We start from the raw sequence: 20,813 nt of genomic DNA on the forward strand, positions 1-20,813 counted from the left end.
AGCGCGTCGAAACCAACGGGGCTATGATGTATCATAGCGGCTTCAACGCCGCACCCTTGTACTATAGGGCCCATGTGTGTGCAGCACATGGAACCCATGTAAATACTGTGCCACCGTCACTCCAAGTTGTGACCCTTACTCCATTGTATTATTATTTGGAGACCCGGCACGGGTCTAGGGAGGGAGAGTGTAAGAACCCGACGGTTCTTACTTACTACCGGCACTCCCTAGTGCCTGGACGGGAACGTCCACTTCAGTAGGAGAAGGTGTTCTCCGGGAATCGCGGAGAACTAGCGCATCTAGGCGCCCGTAGATTAGATACCGCCATTCATGTATCGTACGTAAGCGTACGGCGCCCGAAGGTTCGGGCCTCGGGCGCCTGGTGGGGGCAGAGTTCTACCACCCCCCACCATCCAGCGAGTACGCCGAGCAAACAAGCCCGGTCCAGAGTACTTGCGGGATTCGGGGAGTCGTGGGACTCGCGTACACTTACAGGGAACTAGCAGTGTCAGAGTCAGAGCCGGAAGTGTTGCCAGGTGGGATCCAATAGAGCTTGAAGGGGACGAAGTCCCAGTCGCGCACACACGGCTGTTGATACGCGCTCTGCAGGACCGCGGTGAGCGAGCGGTAGTACACGCCTTCGACCTTGAAGCTCGGCGCGGCCGATTCCGACGCGTACTTCTTGCCTTCCTTTGGGAGTTGGACGCTAACCGCACCTTTGATCCAGCCGTCGAGTGCGGACAGAGCGGAGCCCTTGGTCGTCTCGACATACGTGTCCAGGCGTTTAGACTCACGCGCAGCGTCGAAGTTTGCAAGGTCCGTCGGATTGAAGCCGGGCTCCTGCATTGCCTGTGCAAAGCCGTTGATCTCTTCGTTAGACTTCACGTTTGACCCGTCGGATTGCCAGTGTACTATGTCGAAAGTCGTTATGTTCGGGAAGGGCGCGTAGGGAGTGGCAGGAGCCTCGCCTGCGGTCATTCTGATGGATGAGGGAGCAGCACGGGTGGCAGAGGACGAAGGAGTCGTGTCAGGTATACTCTCATCACAAACAGCCTCCCAGGTTGTGTTGTGCGGTGTGCGTTGAGGCTTGTAGGTGTATACACGGTACAGACTGAAGGCATTTGGCTTTGTTCGGTAAACAGCCGGCTCGTCGGGTGAGTGCGCGCGTGAGCTGGCAGAGTGTTCGTGGGGCAAGGGCAGAGGTTCTGCGGCAGGTGGCGGGGAGGCAGGAGCTGCAGGAGCTGGCGTGGGGAGGCGAGTAGCAGGGGGAGGGTGATGAGCGAGGACGTGTGCTGGCAGACCGGTGTAACTGGTGGGAAGCAGGTCCCGGAACTTTGCGGGGACCTTGCGAGGTCTTCCTGCACGGCTGACTGTCGCCGGGTCAGGCGCCACAGGAACCGCAGGCTCTACTGCCTCCGGTTCGACAAACTGGGAACAAAGGTGTCAGTATAACCGTGAGCGCAGTACATTATAAATACTTGCCATATCATCGGCGAGCGCGAGAGCATTTTGCTCTGCCTCCTGCCTTTCACGCTTGTGCGCAGGTTTTGCCTCCCGGGCAATGTCCTCTTCCGCCTTCCGTTTTGCAAGGACAGCGCCAAGATCGGTCTTGAGGACTTTGCAGTGTTGAGCTTTGTGAGTGGCAAGTGCACGGCTCCCGTCGAACTCTTCCGTGCAGGCCAAGCAGACGAGCTTCATGGCGGTCGGGTGGAAGCTGCCAGACAATGGATCTGGAGCTGTCCGAAGTGTCAAGGTGCTACTGTACAGTTGGGGGCTGGGATCGGCGCGCTCACGTGATGGGTGGCTGGTGCACGAGTTTTCCTTCTCCGAGTCAGGGTCCGACGCGACGCGACACGTCTTGACCTCCTCCCACCTCTGCTCTTGCTCTCCCTCGCACTCACTCTTCCTCGCACTCGCTATGGGTAGATCGTCAGAGAAGGACAAAGCCAGCAAGAAGGACAAGCGTAAGGAAAAGAGCAAGCAGAAAGAAGCTCTCCAGCCCCAGGCACCTCCGCGTACAATTCCTACGCCATCCGCCCTGTCCGCATCGCTGCCACCAGTCCCTGTTGTGGCTGCCAACATCCCGCCACCACCATCGGTCAACCTGCTTGCCAACGACCAGGTACAGGTATCTGAAGAACGCCCCGAAGCACCACCGCATACATCCGGACAGGAGCCTAATGCTACTGTCTTGACGGGGAAGCGTGCCAGAAGCCCGGACCCGGAAGCCGACGCACACACTCGCAAGCGCGAGAAGAAGCTCAACAAGATCCTCACTTACATGTACCACGACACCCATTCTGATACGTGAGTATATGCACGCATATAGTCACATTACTAACTTTGTTTGGTCCTGCAGCGTCAGCGACGAGATCAAGAGCTACCGTTTTGGAGCCCGTCTGGCCTCCCGCGTGGTGCATCCATTCGTCAATGCGCACGATGCACTCGTCTTTGGCCAGCACTACGCCGACACCAGCGCTGAACTCTTGGACTCGGACGACGACTCCGACTCCGACTTAGGATCCGACTCTGAGGGCACGGCAGACAAGCGGAAGGCTAGGTAAGTGTCGGGGTTATCTGTACTAGATTACACCTGATGTCCGTCATCCCAGGGAGACAGAGCGGCAGGAAAGGCGCGAATACATCTTTCAATACCATGCCATTCTCGATGTCATGCCGAACCTCAAGACAGACTTACCCCTGCTCGATGCAGACCAGCTCGTGACATATACAAACTTTGTGAGTATTATTTGGTACTTAAGGACCACGCTGACATGTGTTACAGGTTAATCATTTCGCGCGGGCGTCCCGAGGGGACGACACGAACTCGCTCCGCAAGGACATCCTCCTCCTCTACCGCGAGGAAGGATTGCACCTCGATCCTTCGTATTCTGAAGCACCTTCTAACCTCGTGAAGCACAGGCGCGGGTGGGAAAACAACTACACCGTGCGTCTGTTGTGCCCCCAAGAGCTCCTCGACACGTACAATGGCGATCCGGAAGTGTACGTACATGTGGAAAAATGCGTGCACTTTATTAACGACCACCTAGGTTCCGCAAGCGCGTCAAAGCTGGCACAATCAAGATCACGCCGGGAGCATACTGTGCTCTCCTGTACGACCAGAAGCTCGCAGCAACATCATCCAGCGAAGGCGACGAGCACATCGGCCTTCTGAGGAGCCTGCTGCTCGTTGCGGTAAGCCGCGCGCGGAGCAATCGTGATGTGGATCATACTAATGTCAGCGCGCAGTGTTACAAGTGTGTGTGGACCGGCCGTGCGAACACGTTCCTACCCGGAGTTGCAGCTGGGCCCTGCGCTGGCAAACAGCCGATCTCGCGCGTGTACAATGTTGGCCGCGTGAACCCGCGCAGCATCGCCTATGTCATTATCCTGGTGAGTTGCATGTTTGTTGTCTATGCAGCATACTGATATCGTTTCATGCAGGCCCGTTTCAGCCTGACTAGTCAAACGTCGTTTGGTGTGCTCGACAATGTCGGAAAGTTCAGCTATCTGGAGCTGTACACGCGAATCCTCAGCCTCTTCCGCGACGCGGAGTCCCCATGGTGCAAGGAGACGCTAGCGTGGTGGGACATGTATGTACACCATAGATCGTCGAACATTCTGGCTGACCTTTCTTTTAGGCAGGTTTACGGTGTCGCGCCGGCTGTGCCTATCCGCGGCGAGGAGCCTGAGGAAGAGACTGCAGCGGACCGACTCGAGCGCCGTCAGAAAGCCGAGAGAAAGGCTCGTCGGCAGGCGACGTCGCGCGTGCACACACAGTACGTGATCGATCTATTGGTGTCGCGCAATACTGATGCGCGATGCTTGATAGAGGCTCTTCGCACCCGCGAGGCTCGTCGAGCCCCGGTCCCTCCTCCGGCTAATGGTCTTACATCCGCGCCCGCGCCTCTGCTTCCACGCTCGCCACGGCGCGACCATCATCTGCTCTCGCTAGTCTCGTCTGCATGCTCTCCCGGCCGCATCGCTCTCGCTCGAAACTGGCTGCCGTTTGCCTCTTGTCACCGTATGTCTCCCGGCCTCGCTCGCCGCTCTGGCCTTCCTTCTGTCGACATCTTCGCTCTCTCCGGGTTCTAGCAACGACTCATAGATCGCTTTGGAATGGTTCGTTTAGTGTCATGTATGGCTTCGTATAGCTGCAATAATCAGATCGACGTGATCACAAGCTGCATCTGGCGTGCAGTAGCTATTAAATTGAGTGATATATAACATTAAAAAGCCCTATATACTCGGTGCATCTGCAGGTCTCTACAATGGCATGCACACCCTACCGGCACATGCATACTACGCCGGCGACGGCTGTCTTCGGAACCGGCGGTGGAGTCTGCATGGGGATGTGAGGTATGCAAGCTTCAGGTGCTCCATTGCTCGCCCAATGCAGACCCCGCCACCGTGTGCAAGGTATGCATGCGGTGGCAAGGTCTGCATCCCGCGACATGGGTATACAGGCGCGTCGCGAGTTTTGCTGATGAATCGCAGACAAGAGAACGACATAATGAAAACGTCGAGGAGGGTGTGCGTGAGTAGGGGGAAAGCACCAGGCTCATGATGGGGACAATGTATTAGCATAAGACTCGCCTGTCGTTTGCGACGTTCCCGGACTTCATAGGCCGGAAGTTTGAAGCTCGTACGTACATGCCGCAGATGGACCTGGTGATGCCGAGGCACACCTGTGTAGTGTTGACAGGGAATACCACTGGTAATGGAATCTGGATCTTCGCAGTGAAGTTTCATAATGCAGTGCGTGAGACGTCATTATGTATTGAAACTATGGGAGCAGAAGTGTTAATGTGCATACCCCACGGATGTAATGGCCCTATCGAAAACGCCCCACCATACGGATAAGCGCAATGATTTTTCGTGGACGGTTGCGTATTGCCTGGTAAGCTGGCGGTAAGCCCGAGAAGATAGCTTCAGGCCGGACAAGGCATATGTCCAGACCGCTGCGTAATGTATGAGATCGACAGTAGTACAGAGTTGCCTTGGGACTTCCCGCACAATAGCTGTGCTACTTCGCAGATTGTTGGCGCAGGCTTCCGACGTAAGCTACGGTCGCTGAGGCACGATGATTCATTACTGACTTTGGCGCTGCCAGCAAGGCTGTGAAACTGGTACAAGTGGGCAAGTACGAGCTTGACAGTTTCCCGTAGGTTCCGGATCTTGAGACAAGCGACGCCCGAACATAACCGCTACTGGTAGGGGTTTCCCTGAAATTTTCCCAAGATCTCATACATGAGCTGCGACCGCAATGGTACTATTTCATAGATCACAGTACTCACCGCATCCGTCTCGCCGTCCGTCAACGGCAGAACAAGCCACCCCGTAGGACGAGATGATTCGTATAGGATAAGCCCCAGAAAGGTATAGTTCAGCGGAAAACGAGAGGAAACATGCAGTACAGCTACGTTGCATCGTGAGTTTTGTCAGATCATGGTGGTCACCTTGTAGCCTGAGCGCTGAGTACTGAGTGAGCACCAGGAGTTACTGTAAAGATCAGTACATAGCGGCGGGTCACAGGTCACAGCCGCCGCCGCCGCCCCTATTTTGGCCGTGTGTCACTGGTCACCGAGGCCGCCGCCGCTGGTGACAGAGGTACCAAACACCGTAGCGCCGGCCGCCGCTGGCGCGGCGGCGGTGGATGGCGTCACAACCGCCGCTCCGTACGGCGCTGTCACAGGTCACCGGCTCCCCCGCCGCTCCGCCGCATCGTATCCGGCCGGTCACACTCAAAACCGCCGCCGCTATGTACTGATCTTTACAGTATAACGTCCCGATCCAATCTCATGGGCGTCAGTGGACGTTAGGCCAGCGGCGCAAAGGCCTGCCTCGTTCGGGACCAAAGACGTTGTCCTTGAGTCGTCCGCCCTTGAACTATATCAGCTCAACAGAGAAATTCTTAGTCTTACGCGTATCTTTGAGTTCGGGGATGTCCGGAACTGATGGAACTTGAAGCAAGAGATGGAGCTCACAATGCATCAGGAAAAAAAGGGATGTCTACGTAGAGCTCTGTGACCGATGTAGAAGTGGTAGCGCCGTAGACATCCCCCCGTTTATCAGGCTGACGTAGCTGCGCCCACTTACTCTGTAGACGCCGGTAGCGAACACATGCAGCTACACATTGCTACCATAGCCACTCATAGCCAGCTATAGAACATATCACACAGACGCAATAACCGCCGTCGAGCGATATAAATGCGAAAAGACACGTGTATTGTCCTATCTACATACAAAATATGTGTACAGAACACCTTGGAGACACAGACAAAACAGACGAGATGTACACAGGCAAAGCACACTAGCATAGACAGCAGCACAGCTCAAGACGAGTTCAGACAAGAACCAAGCATCTGAATACAAGGCGGAACAACAAGCAGCTTCCGGAACGAGCGAGAACAGGGGCCGAGGACCAGCCGAGGTAGACTTTGATGCGAGAGCAGCGAGCACACGCACGAGCACGAGTACAGAAGCAGAGTATCCTAGCCTAATGAACACTTGGGAGGGTCTTGCTGAACGGCGGGAAGGCGAGTGTATGACGAGAAGGACGCAAGCAAGACGTACTCAGGCTGCATGGAACTGTTTGCTGAGAGCAGAGAGACACATACGCCGTGCTTGAAGACTCGAGAGACAATCAGGCCAGCCCTAAAGAACCCGAACATGACCGCTGAGGTGAAGCCCAGGAATCATCGAGACGTGCACAGACGGAGACAGTAGCGATGACGATGGAGCAGACGGTCCGCAAGTGCTTGCCAAGAGACAGCCTAGCTCGATAGATGCAAACAGAAGTTGGCTGTGATGGCGCGAATAGGCAGAGGCAAAGACCAGGGAGAGAGAGAGAGAAGGGCGACGAGAGAGGGACGACGAGAGAGGGGCGACGAGAGACGAGAGACGAGAGACGAGAGACGAGAGACGAGAGACGAGAGACGAGAGACGAGAGACGAGAGACGAGAGACGAGAGACGAGAGACGAGAGACGAGAGACGAAAGTGAAGGGGAATGATAAGAGGCGATAAAGACCGCGCGTCGAAAATCGTCGCTTTAGGCGCCTTCCGGCGTTGGCCGGTGAATAGGCGCTTGCTTGAACCGTCTCTCTCCCCGACTCCCATGGCGTCCATTCACGGTGATATAGGCCGGGAGTTGTGGTCACTAACACATGACAGATAGAGGAAGGGGGATGAGGCCACGTATGTTCATCTTGAATTTCTACAAACTACATCTGCTACATGCTCCTACAGAGAGCACTGCATCAGCTACACCGAGTACAGATCCTACGTACTTTCCCGCGGAGCTACAGGTAATTCGCTTTTTCCTGATGTGTCTCACATCTTGGACATAAAATCTCTTGACCGTGCGGCGGCTTGCCAGATAGTGGTACAGTTCTCAGAAGGGTATCGTTGAAATAATAGAAGAAGGAGAGGTATACATGGGGAGATCAAGTGAGTGAGTTAAGATGAATGAGCGAGCGTACTTATATCGACTCGAATAACCAGCGTACGACAGGTATGGATGTGTGCGTGTCCAAGAAGAGTTGGGATTGCGGTGCGTGGCGAGCGCGGCCAGAGTCTTCAAAATCGGGGCCACCCGTAACGAGACGCCTCGAGCCACACGCCGCGATCCCTCATCCGACGTACGAGGGCGGCGGCGCGTCGGCCCCTCGTTCCGTTGCAGTCTGTATCTCCTGCATCGCCCGCCGCAGGTTCTCCATCTCCACGCGCAAACCGACGACCTCGTGTGTATACCCGCTGCCGTCATGCGAAGTCGACCAGGCGCTGCTTGGTGGTGCATCTCGAGCCGTCCAGGTGGTCGAAGGTATGCGCATACGAGCGGGGGAGGATGGGGAGAGGAACGGTTCCGCGGGAAAGGGCGGTCCGCTCGACTTCGCGGCGAGTGTCACGGGCCCGTTCCCGGGTGAAAATGTGGGTGGAGAGACCGAGGAATCCAACATATCCAGATAGTCAGTGGTTGGCTGAGTCTCTGAGAAGAGGCTGGGTAAGCTTGGCCTGTGGCGGCCCTCCATGCCACGGTTGCGAGTTCTGCGCCGTATGAAGTACACAACTGCGCAGAAAAGCACCACGACTGCGACACCGCCGACGACGCCACCGACGGTTGCACCGAGGGAAGCCTTATGTCCATCGTTCGAGGCCCCCTGACCTCCGGAGCTCGTCGGGCCCCCACCTGACTGATTCCCACCTTGTTGTAATGGCGAGACGATGATAGTGGTGTTAGACACGCTGCCAGCGCACTATCAGTACATGCCGTTCATTCGGGCCCTGCGACATCCTCACCTAAGGGCCAAGAGGGAAAACATCGCCCCGAACGAGGGTCTGAGTTGATGTGACATAGATTAGAGCGCTCCTGCGCCGAATGAAACCTTGACCGGACTTACGAAGCATCTATGAATCCAGTATTTGAAAGCGCGGCACCCGTCTTTGTGTCATACCACTCTGGGAATGGGCCTTGTGTTTGATTGAAGGACGCTCTGTTCCATACGCCACGGATGAGGTCGTCGCGCACGCTGTTGTCCGTCACGATAGCAGCAGTAAAAAGAATCCAGGCTGAATAAGACGCTATCAGTTCGCATGGCTTGCTCACCACGGGCCCGGTGAACACGTACCAGCCTTGGTTGCGCTAGAGGTGCTATAGATAGGGAGACCGAAGTTGGGTGCTGCCGGCGGGCCATTAACAAGCCATATGATGCTTACACAGATACCAACTTACATGCTTCAGAGCTAAGGAGATTCTTGTAGAACGCTGTCTGACTTTGCAGTATCTGCGCGGTTGTCAGTGCGTAGAGCTGTGTAAATATTCCGAGTCTACTCACAGTTTGATTCACAATACCAGTATCCAGAAGGCGATCCGCGTAGATATTGTACATCAGCGCCGACGATTGCTCGTCGCCATAGGCCCCCAGGAAATGAGACCCATCCGAAGATAGCGCGAGTGAGTGCCAAGAAGCGGCCATCGCATTTGCATGCCCCTGGTAGCGAGTGTGTGAGTAGAGCGTTCAGTACGACGGTGCTGATGACCTTGCATCGTATAACTGTGCGTCCGCTTGCTCTCCCAGTGCGCGACTCATCTCAGCCATTGATTTGACACCGATGATACCCTTGAGCGCGAGATTCGTCGAGTTGGCTATGTTTCCTGTTTCAGAATCTGGGGACGCCCTGCCGGCACAAGTCAGCTGTCAGCGAGCCATCGTAGCTTCAAGGATACTCACTGTTCGCTGGACGGACTCAACGTGTTGTTGACGAGATAATCCGTCCAACGCTTCGCAAGGTCGTACTGCATGGGTTTCGTTACGTGAGACGCTGCCCGGGATGACGGGTATGAAGTTCACTTACATGTCTGTGTATCAATGATCCATCTCCGGAAAACCGCGCATGCGCATACAACATGACGAGCATGTTGCCAGATTCTATAATAGGGTCATCGATATGCAACGAGTTTCCGATACATATAACGCACGTTCAACGTCTAGGTTAGAGCCCCAAGTAGCACCTGTCGCATTGGGGTAGGCGGGGCCTTCCATCCAAATCAGCAACGGCCACATAAAACATACCAGCAGTATATACCTAAATCTTGCGCCGCGGACGGCTGCCCAATCGTACCGTCCTGTGCGTCTAGTAGAGGTGCAAGGAGGGGCCCCACGATAGAAGCGTTGAGGTAGAGTAGCAGGGGAAGCGCGCCATACATTTTCTCTACAGGGTTGACGCGTCTGGACCAAAGATATCAGCCGAAAGAGCCGACACGGGCAGAAGGTGCGTACCCTGTCGGCGTGGGGCTGCTCGTGTCCTTCATGAAGATACGGACGTCGGAGGCATTTGGGTTCCCGTCAGTCCCCGTTGATACCGTGAAGTCTAAAGAGCCCAGCGTCTGACGGACGGCGAGCGACACTAGATCTGCGTACTGCGTCGAGATGCTCGATGCATTCCCCAGGATAGCGTTGTCCAGCGCAATCGCTCTCGTCTGGGCCTCTGAAAACCCTGCCGTGAAGTCGTCGATCTGCGTCACCTTCTATTAACTGATCCAGCGTTGCAACAGACGGCTACGACACTCACAGCTTGTACCATGCCGCTGGACCCGGGGTAACGAGTCACATAGTATGGGCTCAGGTCTTGTGTCGTTTTATCGGCTGAGGTGTAGCCTATTGAGGGGTTGCGAGGGACTCCAAAAGCCCACGTCAGCGGAGACGGCGTGCTCTGGATCTGGCCGAGGTCGACGGAGATGCCGAACATGACGATGTTCCTGAGCGAGGACAGTCCATATTAGCATAATATTGGTTGGATTATAACTCACGTACGGTGCGATGGGTCCGAACGACGTACTGCTGGTGTTTGTCAACACTCCTTGATTATGGAATTGTTTCCGAGGGTTATTGTTGCCGTCGATTTGCCATGTAAGAGCGGGCCGCTGATGGTCTAATAAGACGGACGTTCACTCAGTGAAACCGAGTACTGGGCTTACGGACGCCATCGCGAAGTAAGCTTCGCCGTCTTGCGATTGCGCGCTGATCTCGGCATACTTCTCCGGGTTTTGGAGCTGAATGTGGGACACTGCGTTGTTCGTGTTGTTCTGGGTCCATTGAATGTCGCTGTTCTCCCAGTCGTTCGACAACCACTCTATGCGCAGTGTTATGAGCCGTTAAACTGACAATCAACAGCGCCGTACCTCCGGTGAGCTCTGAATACACTTCAACGGCGTGAGAGTGGCCGTCAAGCGATCTTGCCTCGAAGGACACATAAGAGAAGGGAAAGGACTGGAGTACCCAATCGGACGGCTGATATACACAATTCAGGGATAGAGGATAAATTATGGAATGCACAACTTCGCACCTCGATTGGCGACAAGTATGTGATGGTCACATTCATAGGGCCGGCCTGCATGATGAAGATGGTGCGTGTCGGCGTGATTTGGATGCTGGTAAGGTTCGCAGCGGAGGCTCCCAGCGAAGGATTATCCTCCCCCGTCCAGATGTACGTCGTGCCGTCTACCCTGACGCTTCCCTGCAGATCCATTGCGGCCTGTGAACCGCTCGTAAGAGGAGTCATATCCTTATCCCGGAAAGCACGGTACCTGGTCTCCTCGTCCCCAAAAAGAAGGCCAAGAGTTCGACGGCGGCTGTGAAACGTTCGAGCTGGAGTACCAGATACTCATATAGGGAGAGCGAATAGCCAGAGGGACGCTTGGTGGAAAGAATGTCTGTGGCGGAGGTTGAGCCAAAACGCCAGTCACGAACGCGGAAACAAGACAGGCGAGACGAAACGAAAGCATGGATGAACTCATCGAGAAGGGAAGGCTTCGGAGGGGGGAAAGGGTGCACGGCGAGGACAGCGACGAGCATTATATGAGGCAACGAACACGGGACCGTGCACTGGGAGTTTGCGAAGTGCGGCATCTCCGACGTATATGTTGTGAGGCAGATGCGATGCTTCCATATGACAATGGTGAGATGGATCCTATGCTCAGCACGCCGTGTTGATGTTCACGATGCCTTCGACACGCGGTTCTGGGCTGAGAAACATCAGCGACGTGGCAGAGCGTAGGATGATGACGGTTGCAGCTCTTATGGATAGGGCCGGCATTTGATAACGAGAAGGGCTCGGTGGGAGTAAAGGCGCCAACGGCGACATCGCAAACGCTGGCGATGCACCTTCGTCCGCCTATAGCGCGGTCCTACCTCCAAAGCGCTCCCACGCGGCCGCAGAGAAGACAGGTTGATGCAAGAAGGCCTTCGTGGCTCTCACCCTTCTGGTACGCAGAGGACCTGACGGTCGCGAGAAGACCGATAGGTCGGTCCGCTTTCCCTTTTGAACGCGTCAATTCATGAAGCTCGTAGCATCTGATCAGAAAGCGTCATCGTTTGGAAGAGGTCGAAATTGTACGCAGCGTAACGCAGGAGAGGCGAAGTCAATTATAGGCCTATCACTTATTGACTGATGAGAGTCAGATGCGCGCTTCCAAGCCGCAACCCACCACCTTATGCCAGGGTAACAAGCATAGACGTGTCTTGCATTGACTTTGAGAAGGCATCACTAGGGAGTCAGCGGTAGGGTAGAAGTTCAACGAGTATCTAGGACTCCGGAGGAGTTGAGGTGAGTCGGTGACGTGTTAGCGCGATCTTATCGGCGCGGGTTACATGTACATGGCAGCCAAGATGCCACATGGAGTAGAGCTAGAGAAACGTCTGCGTGGAGATGATATCCGCCTGAAAGAGACATGTTGCAAGGATCCACACAGGTATGGGAGGGATGGTGTCAAGGCGCTTTCCGCCGTCTCACTCACTCTCGTACCGATTTGATCTGACGGGCGCCAAATCAGCATCGTACCCGGTCGCGGGAGCTCGGTACTTGATTCATTCAGCATGTAGCCACGGTATCGACTGAGGCAATGCTGAGGTACGAGTTCGATGGTACGCGTCTACAGAGGTGGTGCCAACAAGTAGCAAAGCGCTACGGTGTGTATTACGTGCAAGGAAAGGTAGAAACGCAAACACCTACATAAAACTAGAGGATGTTAGTAATATTGAAATCCGAGATGGCTACTAGTACAACATATGCATGGTATCGGTAGTATTTACTCGACTGAGGCGAGCCCAGATGCATTAAGGCGTTAGGGGAAAGCATCTATGTGCGGGGTACAAGCAGCGTCCAAGATGACCACAACAACGATGAGAGGAGCTCGAGAACAACATATCATGCGCGCGCGACGAGGCTACCCGGTGTACTCTGGCGGCGGCGCGAGCCGCTCTTCCCGGATCTCCTGCATCACCCGCCGCAGGTTCTCCACCTCCGCGCGCAGCCCGAGCACGTCCGTCGGCGAAAGCGACGACCCGCCCCCGCTCCGCGAGGCCGAGTGTGTACTTCGCGTCCCCCCGGGCGACAGCGGTTCTCGACTTGATGCGGACCCCGCCTGCGATCCTGCCTGCGACCCCACGTTCGACGACCCGGACTCCGACTGTGCGTATGCTAGCCGTGCGTTCAGGGACAATTCGCGCATCTTCGAGGACTGCGATGAGTAGGGTCCGCTGTCGGGGGTGGTCGGCGGGACTAGCGAGGTGTTGGAGCCGATGAGCTCGAGCGGGCCCGAAGCGTTCGCCGGGCCTAGCATCCCGCTCTCGAGCCTGCTGGTGTTGTATGACGCCGCGCGTGCGTCCTCCGTCGAGTACGTATATGGCGACAGTGCCGGCCGATGGGGCTCATTCGCGATGTCGATCTTCTCAGACGCTGAGGCCTGGTCGCGGCGGCGCCGACGCAGGCAGAAGAACAGGCCGACCGCGATGAGTCCGATGAGGGCGATTCCGCCCACAACCCCGCCCGCGATGGCCCCCACAGGAGTGCTCGAGTGGCCAGCGTCGCTTGCGCTGGGGCTCGAGTTTGCAGACGATGAACTTCCCGAGATGGAGATGTTCTGGGGGGTCAAGCTATGTTGCGCGCTCAGCGTGCTTGTACGTCGTTCCAGGACGAATATGCGACTCACTTCAGCGCCAAGAGCGAGAATGCTCCTCCTACGGCGGGTCTGGAAAGCGTTAGACATCGCGATGCGTGTTGGACAACAGGTGTGAGACTTACCCAGCGGCACCCTCCGTAACAGCGCCGGTCTGGACGTTGTACTGGTCGGCGAACGCGTTCGCGGTGATGTTCGACGAAGCCCTGATCCAGGCATTCTGGACAAGGCTGTTCCTGACACTGTTGTCGGTCACAGTCCCCGCGGTAAACAGTAACCATGCTGCGGAGAATCGTTCAGTTTTGTGTGTTCGACTGCATTGGCATGGGCGGTCGATGACGCACCTGCGCTGGTCCCCAAGGCCGAGTTATCGAGCGCGAGTCCGAATGCGGGTACTAAACCGACATTAGCGATATGTACATTTATGCCATGCAGTGCGCTTACCGGAACTCAGTTGAGTCTCGTAATACGCGGTTTGGCCCTGCAGAATCTGGTACAACATGAGCTAGTGCACGAGCAAAGAAGGCAAGAAGTGCAATGTACTGTGTCGCTGACGAGGTTGGTACCCAACAGACGGTCGGCATATAGATTATACATCAACGCCCACGACGTCTGGTCGTTGTAGACCCGGAGAAGGTGCTTCTGGTCGGATGAAAGCGCGAGCGACTGCCATTGCCCAACGAGAGCGGCGGCGTGGCTCTAAGCATCATACTGTCAGATGAATGCGCGCAGACTTGGCAATATCTGACGCACGTCATACTGCTGCCCATCAGCGTCGTTGCCCACTGCATGACTAATCTGTGCCATCGCCTTCACGCCGATAATCCCTTTGATCGCGAGGTTGGTCATATTTGCGCTGGCCTCGCCGTCGGCATCCGATCTACGAAGGTGGGTCAGACGAGAATGCTCCACACTGCGATGCACTTCACGTACTGGCTGGATGGAGTAAGCGTGGTGCCGACCAGATAGTCGGCCCAAATCTTCGTCAGGTTGTACTACGGCACGTTAGAGGCAACTTTCGAGGAGCACGGATAACGATTACGCACGTGTTTCTGTAGCAACGAACCGTCTCCGGAGAACCTAGCATGCGCGTATAACATGATCAGCATGTTGCCAGTTTCTGTATCTTCATCAGCTACTCGAGCTTCTAACTTCGAACAGGAACCACCCACGCTCGATTCCTTGGTTGTGGAGCCCATGCGTGCCTGTTGCGTTGGGATACGCAGTGCCTACGATCGCAGTCAGCGATCGTCACGAGAAAAATGTCCCATGGGGCTCACCGATATCTTGCGCAGCATACTGCATCGCACTTGTTATAGCATCCTGGGCGTCCAGGATGGGTGCTAGCAACGGTCCGACCCATGACGCATTGACGTAAAGCAGGGTGGGTAGTGCAGCAAATATCCTCTCCACAGGATTGATACGTCTGCATATCTGAGGTGAGTAGTTAGCGTCAGAGGAAGAACGACGCGCACATACGCTGTTGTTACGCTGGATCCGATATCTTTCATGAAGATCCGCACATCTGAGGCGTTCGGGTTCCCGTTCGAGTCTTTCGAGACTGTGATATCCAGGGTGCTCAGGCTCTGTCGGGCAGCGAGGGAAACAAGATCAACGTATTCTGAGGACACCGCCGATGCGTTTGCAATGACCGCCGCGTCGAATGCAGTCGCTCTTGCGAGCGCGTCGGCGTACCCGGCGGTGAAGTCGTCGATCTATGACCACGTCAGTATCACTAACGAGGAAAAGCCGAATATCTGATGCGTACCGCAGCCGGAATGTTGCTCCCGTACTTCGTGGTGAAGTAGGGCATCAGCTGCTCCACGGTCGAGTCGGGCTTGGTGTACGCAATAGAGGGGTTTCGCACATATCCCACAGCCCAAGTCACTGGCTCCGACGTTGTCTGGATCTGACCCAGGTCCACTGAGATGCCATACACGGTGAACACTCTAAAAATGGTTTCTTCAACAAACACGTAGAGTACGGAGTTGAAAAATCCTCACGGTGATATGGTGGCGAACGCAGTACTGACAGTATTCGCTAGGCTTCCCTGCGTGCCAAACTGGCCTCGAACAACGGTGTCCTTGTCTATCTGCCAGGTAAGGCCTTGCCTCTGTAGATCAATAGATCAGCGTTGTGCTCTCGGTAGAAACCGGATGACCTACGTTCGCCATCGCATAGTAAGCGGTACCATCTTGTGCTTGCTGGTCGCCCACTTCGTTGAACGACTGCGGAGATTGGAGTTGTACCTCAAGAAATATACTGCCGCCCGACGCAGTGTTCTGGCTCCAAGTGACAGTTGAACCAGCTCGGTTCCCCGAGAGCCATTCTGTACGTGGGGTCATTATCGGCCATGTTCGGACACCTCTTGATGTGCTTACCCGCACTAATGTCAGAGTATATCTGCACATCATGGCTTTGACCGTCCAGAGAAGTTGCTTCTACAGATACGTAGGAGAACGGCAGAGATTGCAGGACCAAATCCGATGGCTACTCAGGAATGAATTATGGGTGCCCGCACAGGAGGCAAGAGCGTCCGCACCTCGATCGGAGATAGGTAAGTGACGGTTACGTTCATAGGACCCGCCTGCATCGTGAAGATAGAGCGCGTGGGGGTGATTTGGACGTTCGTGACATTCCCGCTGTTGGGGGGACCGACGTCACCCCCCATCCAATTGTACGTCGAGCCGTCCACTCTGATTTTCCCTGACCAACCCAGAATATTCTGTGCGCATTGCAAGTTATAAGCATCGGTCAGAACATACCACAGATGCACAAGACACGTACCTTCTGGTCCCAGAATGTTGGCCACGAACTGGACACCTCCCCAGAACCATTCTTACTGGGATGCCATGCACTCAAGTAGGGGGACCGGTTTGCCAAAGGGATGCTTCCAGGAAAGAAAGTCTGAACGGGAGACTGCGACCGAGCCAGGGTCACCAAGAACGATACCCAGAAAGCGAACCAAGGGAAAGGCGGGGGCAGCATGACGGCAAGCCAGGAGGGGGGAAGAGGAAAGAGCAGGCGTGAGACGGAGGGAGAGACTGCGGCGTTGGCGAGCGTCGGGCTCCTCGTGGCCGTGCACGCCTTCGCGGACGGCGGCTGCTGGGTTCGACGGCTCCTCCGAACTGATGGCTGCCCCTGACAGTTCCGGACCAGCCATCAGTCACCAGACTCCTGGGACCGTGCTTGAAGATCAAGGTTCGTGAACGCGCTCAGCGTATCGCGCTCGGGGTGCAATGTGACAAGTGTACAGCTGGCACGGCGACGCATGCTTCCAAGTTCCTGGTGTCCTGAGTTCCTGGCTGCGAGGTGGACCGCTTAGTTACCCGTACTCCCCGAGGAACGCAGCTCACCTTGAGGAGCCTGCACATGGCCGTCGAGGTGGTGGCGCGCCCGCCGGCGAATCAGGCTGATGGGCGTCCGTATCAACTCCCCGCAGTGAATCGGGCAATTATTCGTGCACAGCAACGGAACGTATTTAGTAATTGTAGCGCTTTAGCACAGGCGCACCCCATGATCCGCCACCTTTGGCGAATGCGATGATGATTTCCCGCCGGGTGCGCCTATTCCAGCCGGCGGCAACTGAGACATGGAGAACTTCCATAAGAGCTGGACCAGTCGGGAAATGGATGAACGATTCGCTGGGTATTTTCGACCTCTGATGCTCCTCGTTGTGCTATATCCTATGACTGGCCTTCTTAGTATTTCGAGTGGGACTGCACTCACACGCTAGACATAACTCAAACGACGTCGAGGTTAGGAAGGACCCCGGATGCTTATGTGGGCGCGCGATCTATTCCCGTGGGCGAGCCGCAGAGATGACAGCTGTAACATCGAGGCTTCAAGCTGCGCCGTCGAACTTCGGAGCGAACACAGTTCCTGGCGCACATCTGGCGCTGCGGTCTGGCGAGAAAACATTGCGACAACTTGATTTTAGGTGGCAGATCTTCCGAAGATGCGGGGAAGGTACTGTGTAGCACATGCAGGTGAGCAGCCCATCCAATTTATAACTCAACGAGTATCAGGAGAGTAAGAAGCATACCGATCACGACCGTTTGACAATTGCGTTCAGATTCACAGCGAGTAAAACAACAGTTATGCGATAAGATACATTGCTTCGATTGACTGCTTACTGTCCATGGATCCCTATACACCCGTGCTTCCGCGTTCACTGTCTGGGGGAGCAATTGGCGGGCAGGAAGTCGGGCACCTTGCGCAGACCCCTCTCTCTGAGATACCGAATCCGGTCAGCTGCCGGCCTCTAGGAAAGAACAGCCGGTACGTACATTTCGTCCACAGCCACCATGAGATCATAGTTAATTTCCTCGCTCACCACCGAGTCAAATTTGTACGCAGGATGAGACCGCACGAAGTTCCGGATCCAGCTCGCCGCTGTCCGCAGTGAGCCTATATGTCACGGCCTGTCAGTGTCCTCGGCCTCGATATCACGCTTCGCGGGTGCGTACCATCGGTCCTACGCCGAATCAGATCCAAGTACTCCTCGATCTGCCGCGCAGACTTCTCGTCGACGTCGAGCGTCTCCAGGTACGAGTACACCAGGTTGAGCAATCCAGGGAACGAAGAGCCCTATTCGAAGGCGCGATCAGAATCCTGACAGGCACAACAGCGCCGGGGGCAGACGGCACCTTTCCGTTCATGATCTCGACCATCGACATCTCCTCGTACTCGTCTTCGACGGCGCCCGCCGGGATCGCGTCCTCGGGCTTCGGCGGCAGCGGGTAGCAGTTCCGGAGCTTCTTCTCCTTCCCATTGACCCCGTTCACGAGTATCGGCCCGCCGTGCTCGCTCACGGGTGTGCTTGGGCACGACGATGCGACGCTCGACGGTTGCGAGGGCCCGGGCGGGAACACGCCCTTGCGGAAATAGAACTTCTGGGAATGGACGGCGTCCCGCTTCTGCGCGCGCGCCATGTTCTCGTCCACCTGGTGACCGTCAGCACGGCCGCCCGTACCTTCCGAGAGCGGCGGACGCGGCGTACCTTGGAGATTGGAATGTAGGTGTTCAAGTTGAAGTGCAGGATCGCGCGCGATAGCAGCACGATGAATACGGAGAACGCCGCGTTCTCGAAGTCCGTCAGCTGCACTTCCATCGGTCGGAACTCTACGCGCCAACCAATCGGCGAGTTCGTGGGCGGTGGCTTGAATCGTAGGGTCTGCCAGTTGGTAGATTGAATGTTCTGTGCTGCTGTCAGTACGGCACGCGTGGAGAGGAGGTTGAGAGCGACACCAACCTCGAAGTGGTCGTTATTGACCGCGTCGTCCTGGTCTATGCTTTCCGAAAAAATAACAATGGGGTCCCGAATAAATAGATGTGCGAAGTGTCTCGATAGCAAGTCGTCGACGCCTATAGAATCGTGATCAGCAGCACGAACTTAACCTAACCGAGAGCTTGGCGACGTACCGTGGTTGCGTAAACGTTCAAAGATGGCAGGGTCGTGCGGCGCGTCTATGTCATTATATGCCGGTTGGTTCATCCAATACTCCGAGATGTACAAGCTCACGCTCGCATAGCGTGATTTCGGTATCCTGAATCTGTTCTCATTCAGCGGCTGAGACAGAAGTTAGCATACATCAACACGCTAGGAACATATACGGGAAGCATACCTTCAGCCCGCGCTCCTCCTCCGTGCGGTCGTCGACGCTTGCCGAGACCACGTCCCATCTAGAGTCGACGTCGGCGATGTAACCCCTCCATAACGGGCTTGCCGCAGACAATGCCAGCTACCGAGAGGTTAGCTCGATTCGATTGTGTCGAGGGCAGACCTCACCATAAGCGGAGCAATGGGAATAAGAGCGTCGTAGAGACGCCTAGCCTCGGCAATATTGCAGGCCTGGAATGTAATCTGCAAACAACTACATCCCATGCCGAAGCCCATTGCGTCCATGTAAATGTGATCGAGAAATGCTGCTCCCTTCTTGGCCTCTGGAGGAGAGTAAGCATCGTTGTCCTGACCGTCAAGTTCGATAGTACACACCCGAGTCCTCCGGATATATATTCCTCTGCCATGGGATTGTGGGGTCTACGAACGGGCGAGGGGTGTGGGTGTCTATGTATAGCGGGAGGTTGATAGCGACTTTCGATCCGCGCCGCCGCCGGATGTTAGCGGTAAGTGTCCTATGACGACGCGATGGTTGAGCCTGGGACTGATCACGAGAGGGAGAAACACCGACGGGAAACGTGCATGGGGGTTTGTGATCTCTTCCGGCAGGAATAAGCTGTGGCTGGACACAGCGTCGACAGGGTCGAAGTACGGCTCCGTGAAAACGCCCGGGACGCCCATACGGGGAAAGGACGTCATAGTGAATGGTATTTCATTCTGCTTGAGGTATTTCCGCGCTAAGTGGCGACTGGCGTTCGTATGTTTGTGAGCCTCGCGGGGGAAGCACACAAATTGAGGCGCATACCGGTAACGCATGTTGCCCTCTACAGATAGCAGATCTCTTATCTCCCCGGTATACGGAGAGCCGGGCGTGGACTCGAGCATGAAACGACCATACTCGGGATGGTAAGTCGGCACGGAATCACTGTTCGGGACTTGTACAGTGGTGCGCAAGCGGGAGAGGCAAGGACGACCTACGACTCGCCGCGATCGGACACAATGTCGTTTACGATGTCCTGGAGCTTGGCGAGGATCTCGGTCTGGCGAAGGGAGAGCTTGGCATGCTTTTCCTGGTTGTCGAACGAGGCAACCATGTATTCAATCTGGCAGGGTCGGCCACGTTTATTTCATTAGCACGGCGCAGCATGGCAGGCGCGGGTGCTGGAAATACCTCGTCTCCCCACAGCAGCTCGTCGCCACATCTGTCCTTGAGGCGATCCCATATGTGCAGGAGCTGTGTGATCCCGTGCGTCCTGACGTGATCGGCGTACTGTTTGGCCTCATCCCAGGCGAGCGGTGTGCCGAGCGACAGGAGACCCATGAGGCAGAAGAGAGGGGTGGATTACACAGAGACAGTATGCCCGTGTCCGGAGAAGAGGGTCGATATAGCGGCGAGGAAAAGATGAGATGACAAACTGCTGAGTGCCCAGTGCGGGAACCCAGCAGGCCTTACTCAGCTATGGTGCAAGAGTGGGCAATTGAAATCCGACTCGTGCGCAGAGCTGAACCGGTCCGGTTCCCGCGGCTCCCCCCTCCTCCTCGTCCTTCTCAACCATGGGTGCGCTCGTCCAAGGCCGAGCGCGGTACGCACCCGGTGTCGAGGACGGCGGTCGTGAGCGCACAGATGACGAAGACCGGCGTCGGCGTACACCACGATGAACGGCGATACATACTCAGAAGCCGGCCGCATGTGCCGCGCCGCTTGAGACGTAAACGTGCGCGCCGCGTTCCTG

At 55.9% G+C, this 20,813-nt stretch overlaps 5 protein-coding genes across 5 annotated transcripts in view; 1 reads left to right on the top strand and 4 right to left on the bottom strand.

Annotated features, from left to right (window-relative positions):
- The window catches only part of TRAVEDRAFT_114485 (uncharacterized protein), a gene marked incomplete at both ends in the record, with an annotated part of 13,637 nt that extends 12,791 nt beyond the window's left edge, over positions 1 to 846 (bottom strand). Inside the window, one exon of the mRNA XM_008036097.1 lies at positions 501 to 846. Within this exon, the coding sequence (XP_008034288.1) occupies positions 501 to 846 (346 nt within the window). The remainder of the gene's footprint in view (positions 1 to 500) is intronic.
- Positions 847 to 1,918: 1,072 nt separating this feature from the next.
- On the top strand, positions 1,919 to 3,884 carry TRAVEDRAFT_43202 (uncharacterized protein; the record flags this gene model as incomplete). The annotated part of the gene is made up of 9 exons (XM_008035604.1): positions 1,919 to 2,307; positions 2,360 to 2,560; positions 2,613 to 2,739; positions 2,786 to 3,003; positions 3,051 to 3,195; positions 3,250 to 3,393; positions 3,445 to 3,593; positions 3,642 to 3,779; positions 3,833 to 3,884. The coding sequence occupies 9 exons, from the start codon at positions 1,919 to 1,921 to the stop codon at positions 3,882 to 3,884; spliced, it is 1,563 nt and encodes a 520-aa protein (XP_008033795.1).
- A 4,411-nt stretch (positions 3,885 to 8,295) lies between these two features.
- On the bottom strand, positions 8,296 to 11,029 carry TRAVEDRAFT_17414 (uncharacterized protein; the record flags this gene model as incomplete). Its single annotated transcript, XM_008035268.1, has 16 exons — positions 8,296 to 8,338; positions 8,401 to 8,569; positions 8,629 to 8,679; positions 8,733 to 8,808; positions 8,836 to 8,991; positions 9,109 to 9,178; positions 9,232 to 9,296; positions 9,356 to 9,429; positions 9,480 to 9,536; positions 9,587 to 9,729; positions 9,781 to 10,028; positions 10,073 to 10,259; positions 10,315 to 10,424; positions 10,479 to 10,633; positions 10,683 to 10,791; positions 10,847 to 11,029. The coding sequence occupies 16 exons, from the start codon at positions 11,027 to 11,029 to the stop codon at positions 8,296 to 8,298; spliced, it is 1,896 nt and encodes a 631-aa protein (XP_008033459.1).
- A 1,415-nt stretch (positions 11,030 to 12,444) lies between these two features.
- On the bottom strand, positions 12,445 to 16,454 carry TRAVEDRAFT_141423 (DUF1793-domain-containing protein). The gene is made up of 18 exons (XM_008036098.1): positions 16,245 to 16,454; positions 16,000 to 16,182; positions 15,839 to 15,947; positions 15,623 to 15,786; positions 15,461 to 15,570; positions 15,226 to 15,406; positions 14,937 to 15,172; positions 14,738 to 14,883; positions 14,630 to 14,686; positions 14,504 to 14,577; positions 14,391 to 14,452; positions 14,211 to 14,337; positions 14,001 to 14,156; positions 13,902 to 13,947; positions 13,802 to 13,852; positions 13,583 to 13,739; positions 13,491 to 13,529; positions 12,445 to 13,434 (listed from the first exon to the last, which is right to left on the bottom strand). The coding sequence occupies exons 1-18, from the start codon at positions 16,443 to 16,445 to the stop codon at positions 12,726 to 12,728; spliced, it is 2,808 nt and encodes a 935-aa protein (XP_008034289.1). The 5' UTR covers positions 16,446 to 16,454; the 3' UTR covers positions 12,445 to 12,725.
- A 1,065-nt stretch (positions 16,455 to 17,519) lies between these two features.
- On the bottom strand, positions 17,520 to 20,443 carry TRAVEDRAFT_141427 (glutamate-cysteine ligase catalytic subunit). Its single transcript, XM_008036099.1, has 14 exons — positions 20,252 to 20,443; positions 20,059 to 20,183; positions 19,886 to 20,005; positions 19,652 to 19,828; positions 19,456 to 19,595; positions 19,249 to 19,403; positions 19,085 to 19,201; positions 18,882 to 19,029; positions 18,712 to 18,824; positions 18,460 to 18,657; positions 18,107 to 18,403; positions 17,927 to 18,047; positions 17,747 to 17,867; positions 17,520 to 17,689 (listed from the first exon to the last, which is right to left on the bottom strand). The coding sequence occupies exons 1-14, from the start codon at positions 20,399 to 20,401 to the stop codon at positions 17,629 to 17,631; spliced, it is 2,043 nt and encodes a 680-aa protein (XP_008034290.1). The 5' UTR covers positions 20,402 to 20,443; the 3' UTR covers positions 17,520 to 17,628.
- Between the last annotated feature and the right edge of the window lie 370 nt (positions 20,444 to 20,813).

The sequence above is a fragment of the Trametes versicolor genome (genome assembly GCF_000271585.1).
Source record: "Trametes versicolor FP-101664 SS1 unplaced genomic scaffold TRAVEscaffold_2, whole genome shotgun sequence".
NCBI classification, from domain to species: domain Eukaryota; kingdom Fungi; phylum Basidiomycota; class Agaricomycetes; order Polyporales; family Polyporaceae; genus Trametes; species Trametes versicolor.

What these genes read in the sequence shown, in the direction of transcription:
- TRAVEDRAFT_141423 (XM_008036098.1), bottom strand. Translation starts at nt 16,445, where the DNA reads ATGCTGCCCCCGCCTTTCCCTTGGTTCGCTTTCTGGGTATCGTTCTTG. An exon ending in GCGTTCGCCACCATATCACC is followed by an intron (nt 15,407 to 15,460) that starts GTGAGGATTTTT and finishes AACCATTTTTAG; the next exon opens with AGTGTTCACCGTGTATGGCA. An exon ending in CCACAACCAAGGAATCGAGC is followed by an intron (nt 14,578 to 14,629) that starts GTGGGTGGTTCC and finishes ATGAAGATACAG; the next exon opens with AAACTGGCAACATGCTGATC.
- TRAVEDRAFT_141427 (XM_008036099.1), bottom strand. Translation starts at nt 20,401, where the DNA reads ATGGGTCTCCTGTCGCTCGGCACACCGCTCGCCTGGGATGAGGCCAAA. An exon ending in AGGAGGAGCGCGGGCTGAAG is followed by an intron (nt 19,030 to 19,084) that starts GTATGCTTCCCG and finishes CTTCTGTCTCAG; the next exon opens with CCGCTGAATGAGAACAGATT. An exon ending in ATGGTGGCTGTGGACGAAAT is followed by an intron (nt 17,690 to 17,746) that starts GTACGTACCGGC and finishes TCGGTATCTCAG; the next exon opens with AGAGAGGGGTCTGCGCAAGG.